The sequence below is a fragment of the Lycium barbarum genome, chromosome 7, assembly GCF_019175385.1.
Source record: "Lycium barbarum isolate Lr01 chromosome 7, ASM1917538v2, whole genome shotgun sequence".
In the NCBI taxonomy this organism is placed as follows: domain Eukaryota; kingdom Viridiplantae; phylum Streptophyta; class Magnoliopsida; order Solanales; family Solanaceae; genus Lycium; species Lycium barbarum.
In genome coordinates, this window is record NC_083343.1 from 120,114,139 (window position 1) to 120,121,143 (window position 7,005).

Genomic DNA, 7,005 nt, shown 5'->3' on the forward strand with positions numbered 1-7,005 from the left:
TTAATATTATGAATTTATCCTTTTGTATCATGGGCTAGAGGGGTCTTTTGGAAACAACAAATGAAATTGGATCTTGGGCTATATGAAAGGCATCCCCAAAATGCTCAAATGACATGGCTGAATTGACGATGCTATTACATTGCATGGATTACGAATTGCATTTGACACAATTATCAACAATTGGAGATTGCGACTCACTCTATATAGGTGATAAAATTCCTAACCGTTAATAATCAAACTTATTTCACTATTTTTTCATGAATGCAGATACTTGATGACATTGTTGGGAACCCTGAGCTGAGCCATACTATAGCGAATAAAAGGGAGTAACAAACTTACTAGCTAAAGAAGGAGCTAGGAATTAAGTAGCTATGTGGCGATTTTCTCTTTTTTAAAGTAAAAATGTATTCGTGAAACTTTTACACAGTAAATTTTGGCGATCCCTCAAGATCCTTGACAATAAAACTTTTTCCCATTAATGTCAAATATGACAAGATTTATGACCAAATTCTTGCGATCCATTAAAATTGACATCACGATTTAAATTTTTCCCAATAATTTGAAATTTTGGCAATTTGACAGAATTTTATTACCTAATACTGGTGGTAAATTTATTCTTATAAGGTTTTCAAACGAAGGTTAAAATTTAAATAGGAGTAGTACTAGTAACACTTAACATCCTATTTATACGAATCACACAAGAAAAAGAGGGAAAAGTAGGTGCCATTTGACAGTGATATGGACATTATCCCAAATTAGAGAGGTCTCTTTTAAGGGGGAATTGGTTGTCATTTGTTGAATAGCCCAAAACTACTACTGACCATTCTATGAAATTTAACTTTATTACTGTACATGACACTTTGAGTTACAACACAAGGCAATTAGGAAGTTTCTTAGAGGTGCTTCATTAATCTATGATATTGAAACTTGACCTGTCCGTCAATGAAGAGTTTAAATTATATATGCTGGTAGTATAAAAGAAAGAAAAAAGATCAAATGTCCTTAACATGTTGAAAATGAAACTAAAATTTACTTTTCTTTCACCTATTTTAACATTAATTTTTGTGTTTAAATGCGCTCCTTCCACTTAGTGAACCCTAATTGACCTTAATGTGAACTGTAACCCCCACCCCCACACCCCATGTCGTGCTTTAATTAAATAGGTGACACTGACTTATTAGTCTACGTGGCTCTAACCATAAATAACCCCACTCTTCCGGGCTAACCTGAAATAACTAGAAACCTTTTGTTTGTATCCAGCTCCTTCGATGATTCATGTATTGCGATTTAATGAATTCAAAAGACAACAATTATCTTCCGTTTGAAGCTACAATTTTTGGTTCAGAGCTAGTGCAAACAAGTTCCAATTCGTTCTAGATCTAAGTTCAACTCAATATCTTCATCCTTTAACAATGGTCGATTCTACTTAATTAGAAATCAGCCCCAACAATTCCGAAGAAATAAATTCTGATGAATTAGATTATTTTGACTTATATAAAAAGACAGTTTGTTTTATTTGAAAAGTAACTAACGAATGGAGAAAACATTACTTGTACAATAATTAATTTAACAAATGACCAAATGAATTGTAGCAACGAGTTGATAAAATAGTTGTGTATAGAAAAATGAGAGAAAATGTGGTGAGTTTAAAAGAACAAAAATGAATATCTCCTTCGATGGAGAGACGGCCTAATGTTATGCCTAGCGACAAAGATGTAAATTTAACCAAGTGTGTGTTTAGTTAATTTGGTAGTAAAAATATGTTTACGGCCTAAGTTTTGCCTAAACGAATATTGAATTTGAAATAAACACAATACTCTCTCGCCTGACATTCCGAAAATAAAGTGCTCATTATACTATGAGTTTATGTTTTGTCCAGTTTTGAAGGATGCAAGAAATAAATACAAATAGTGATTCAATGAAGATCTTTCCGAGTGTTGTCTTCGGGATGTATCTCCGGATACCTGCATTAACACTTAGTAAAATGTTAGTAAATAATAAATATATATCAAAAAATAAAATATTAATATACATATATAAAAAAATATATGATTTTGAGATGGTGGGGATAGATCTATAATCGAATTTAAACAAGGAGAATTTAGACGCGCCAAACCCGGTAGCTAATCGGGTTGCAGCGCCAGGATATGAAGTCCTTATTTTCCGTTCTATTCGACAATCTAGAGATCTCGTCCTCGCCCGAAATTATTTTTGTTACAAATGTATGTTCGTCTTTTATTTGTGGAGGCCTCAAAAATTGATGGAGATTTAATTTTTTTCATGGCAAAATACATCAAAACACTCCTAAACTATACCCAAAATGTCGATATCACACCTAAACTATACGAGCGACCTATTACACACCTTAACATCTTAAAAGTGAATTTAAGACCACCCTACAAGGTATTATACCACTTTCACAGCGTGTGGTGTTCCACACACGCATGCCACGTTAGTGCCACGTGAAAATAAAATAAAATTTATTATTTTCAGTATTTTTTCTTTTTTCTTTTTAATTTGCACTATTTTCTTTTTCCTTTTTCTCCATTTCACCCCCACCACCCCCTACCCCGCGCCCCACCCAGACCCCCGACTCCCCAAGCCCTTCACGCTTCACTGCTGCAATCACTGCTCGTCCTCTCCGTCACTGCCAAGGAGGAACCACTGCTCCGCCTTCTTCATTTTAATTTTGACTTCTTCATTTTAAAGAGAATGACAAGGAGGATTGACGGACAACAGATTAGAAATAAATGGCACCAAATCTCTACTGTTATCAACCTCAAATGGCACCAACAAATTAGAGATTTGGTGCCATTTTGGACGGAGTAATAAATTACTGCTACTGCTACTATCAACGTTAGATGGCAACAAATTTGCTATCAATGTTACATCAATGGAAATTTCACAAGTATACCAATGGAGGATTGTTGCTTTGGTGGTGGAGTTTGACCGAGAAGGGAGAGGAGAACGGCGGTGGGGTGGGAGGGGGGAGGGTGGTGTTGGTGAAATGAAGAAAAAGGGTTTGGGGGTGTAGGGTGGCGTGAAGGTGGAGGAGAAGGGAGGGCGGGGTGGCAGTGGCGGTTGTTTGAAGCTGGAAGAGATGGGGGTGGCGTGGGGTGGGGTTGTGGGGGGGGGGGGGCAGTGGTGGTGGAGGAATAATTTTAAAAAAAAAATTATTTTAATTTTGACTTCACTTGCCTATTTTTGAATTATAAATTTTATTTATGCCACATCAGCTCTGGAGGGGTAAAAAATATCACTTTTGAATATATTAGGTGTGTAATGGGTCGCCAGGATAATTTAAGTGTGAAAATGACTTTTGAGTTATAGTTTAGGGGTGTTTTGATGTATTTTGCCTTTTTTTCATTGGCCATGAAGTTTAAAATTTATTGAACATCCACAAACCAGCAAATAAAAAATCCGTTCCTACCCTCAATCTCCCTTTTAAAAAAAATACATATGTGCAAAGTATTTAATAATTGAAAAACATCTCAAAAATAAAAACAATATGTAAATAAAAATGTCAAGCATACAGTAAAAGAGATATGAAATGCAGAGCAAAAACAGAACGCCACATTTCAAAAAAAATTATTCGTATTGTATGCAAGTGTAGAGATTGAAAATTCCTTTTTCGGTAGAATATGAGAGATTTGTTTTTTCTTTTTTCTTTCTTTGGAAGATGGATGTGTGAACGAGCTTTTAAGAAATGAAGATCTTGTTATGAAATATAGTAAATATAGAGTATGGATGTCCACTACACAAATATAATGCCTCTTCCATTATCTTCCACCATTTTAATGGATCTTCCACCATCTTAATGGTTCTTCCATTATCTCATATATTGAATGCATATGTAGATAAATAGAGGCATAAGTTTTCATATGGGATATACTTGAACACATTTGGATGAATAAGAAATCTCTCCTCTCTTGTCTCTCTATTTCTATTGTGTTCATCCTTTACTATTGTGACTCTTTTAGCTTCATTTTACAACACGTTATCAGCACGAGTCTCTAACTTCATTACCGTCGCTCCAATCACTCCAAGTTGAATCTACTTTTTCATCTGGTATGCGTTTTTACCACCCTTCTAATATAAGTTATGCAAACAGAAAGTTAATTAGCTTCTAAGTCATCTGCCAATTCTATTTTTATGCAAATATTTTTGTACCATACATTTGGTCTGTCAATTGATATTCCGCTGCCAATTCACTTTTAGTGTTCTCATGAAATAATAAATCTTTATGTGCTATAGTAGTAAACATTTAACAGTTAACAACACTAATATGGTAATTTTTATAAAACAGTACTTTAAATATATATATTGGTTGGTGGTTGTGGATTAGTTGTTCTTTTAATAAGACCATGATTATATGTTACTGTTAATTTGATTGGGTTATATTGACTACAAGTTTGAGAGAAGAAACAGGTTGTTTTGTGAAAAAATAAATAAAAAAAGTATTGTTTGAAAAAAAAAAATGTTTTTGTGAAAAAAAAAGGAAGGTACTGTGTTTGTAAAAAGGTATTGTTTTGTGGAAATTAAACTTACTATTTTTGAGATTATGTTGTTTAACTGTATCTAACTCAAATATTTCTATGATAGTTTTGATCATCATGTCGAATTTGTCGAAGCTTGAGTTTGTGGCACTTGATATCTCGGGAAAGAATTACCTATCATGGGTACTTGATGCTGAAATTCACCTAGACGCCAAAGGTCATGGTGCCACTATTACTCAGGATAATACAACATCAAGTCAGGACAAAGCGAAGGCAATGATTTTCCTTCGTCATCATCTGGATGAAGGATTGAAGGTTGAATACCTGACAGTGAAAGATCCACTTGAATTGTGGACTGGTTTGAAGGAAAGGTATGACCACATTAAGGTAACGGTATTGCCCAGGGCTCGTTATGAGTGGATTCACTTACGGTTACAAGATTTTAAAACTGTATGTGATTATAACTCTGCTGTCTATAGAATTACTTCCCAACTGAAATTATGTGGGGATAATATAACTGACGAGGATATGTTGGAAAAGACTCTTACGACTTTTCATGCCTCCAATTTGGTATTACAACAACAGTATCGTGAAAGGGGTTTTAAAAAGCATGCTGATTTGATATCATGTCTTCTTGTGGCTGAGCAGCACAATACCCTTTTATTGAAAAATCATGAAGCCCGTCCCACTGGAACTGCTCCATTCCCGGAAGTGAATGTGGTAGCAACACATGGCCCAACTGAAAGAAGACAAAATAATCGAGGCCATAATAATGAGCGTGGGCGTGGCAGGGGCAAGGGACGATATAATAATCGTCGTGGTGGTGGTCACCATAAAAGGGAGAACAATATGGGTTATCAAGGCAATCCTTCAAGGAACAACTGTCATCGTTGTGGTTTGAAAGGTCACTGGAAAAATGAATGCCGGGCGCCTGAACATTTTGTCAGGCTTTATCAAAATTCCTTCAAAAGAAAGGCAAATAGAGGTGGTGCCTCTTCTGCTAATGCCCGGGTGGAGTCACACATGACTTTTAAAAATAACGATGAGGCAGGGCCTTCACGAAAATATGATGATAATGTTGAAGCTAATTTGGCTTTGAAAGATGATGATTTTGATGGGCTTGATGATATTACTCATTTGGAAGTTGAAGACTTCTTTGGAGATCGAAATTGAGATTTGATCGTTTCACTGGGGAATGTGTTATGTTATTATTTTTATTTATGTGTTTTAAGTTGTCTTTATGTTGTTTTATTTTCGAGAAGTACTTAAATTCTCTATGTTGTTTTATCTTCTGGATTAGTAATTAAGTTTTATATTGTTAGTTTCCGTATTTCTTACGATGTATTTTTGTTTTTATGAAGATAAATAAAATTCCCCAGTCTTTAATTGGATCCAAGATGAGTAATAGAGATATGTGCCTTTTGGATAGTGCTACAACTCACACTATATTAAGAGAAAAGAAATATTTCTCTCATTTGGTTATGAAAAGGGCTTGTGTTAATACAATATCTGGTAGTACAAAATTAATTGAGGGCTCTGGAAAAGCGACCTTATTACTACCTGGAGGAACAATATTGGCCATTAGTGATGCACTATATTGCAGCAAGTCTCGAAGAAACTTATTAAGTTTCAAGGTTATTCGCCAAAATGGTTATCACATTGAGACTGCCAATGAAGGAAAAGTTGAGTGCCTTTATATTATTACAATGAAAGCTGGGGAAAAGTTTGTGCATGAAAAATTACCCGCACTTTCTTCCGGGTTGTACCATACAAGTATTGGTGCGGTTGAAACACATGTTGTAGTAAATAAAAGGTTTAATGATTCTAATGATTTTATCATTTGGCATGACCGGTTGGGCCATCCCGGTTCTAGTATGATGCGCAAAATAATTAAGAATTCACATGGGCATACTTTGAAGAACCAAAAGATTCTTCAATTTAAGGAATTCTCTTGTGCTGCTTGTTCTCAAGGAAAATTGATTATTAAACCATCAGCAACAAAGGTTGGGATTGAATCCCCCGCATTTCTGGAACGTATACAAGGTGATATATGTGGGCCAATTCACCCTTCATGTGGACCATTTAAATATTATATGGTCTTGATTGATGCATCTACAAGATGGTCACATGTGTGCTTATTATCAACTCGCAATATGGCTTTTGCGAGATTGTTGGCTCAAATAATAAGGTTAAGAGCACAATTTCCAGATAATGCGATAAAGAAAATTCGTCTTGATAATGCTGGTGAGTTTACATCTCAGACCTTTAATGATTATTGTACGGTCACGGGAATAACAGTTGAACATTCGGTTGCTCATGTTCATACTCAAAATGGTCTGGCAGAATCAATGATTAAACGCCTACAATTGATAGCTAGACCATTGCTAATGAGGACAAAACTTCCTGTTTCGGTATGGGGACATGCTATTTTGCATGCAGCAGCACTTGTGCGTATAAGGCCAACCAGTTATCATGAATTCTCCCCATTACAATTGGCTTTTGGTCAAGA

The 7,005-nt window shown here is 35.3% G+C and overlaps 1 protein-coding gene across 1 annotated transcript; it reads left to right on the forward strand.

The window, feature by feature from the left end:
* The first annotated feature begins 4,613 nt into the window (after window positions 1-4,613).
* Window positions 4,614-5,669, forward strand: LOC132601837 (uncharacterized). The gene has a single exon (XM_060314897.1). It carries the CDS (start codon window positions 4,614-4,616, stop codon window positions 5,667-5,669), a length of 1,056 nt encoding a protein of 351 aa, XP_060170880.1.
* Window positions 5,670-7,005: the final 1,336 nt, after the last annotated feature.

Excerpts from the sequence above, each read along its gene's own strand:
- LOC132601837 (XM_060314897.1), top strand. The coding sequence starts at position 4,614 with ATGTCGAATTTGTCGAAGCTTGAGTTTGTGGCACTTGATATCTCGGGA.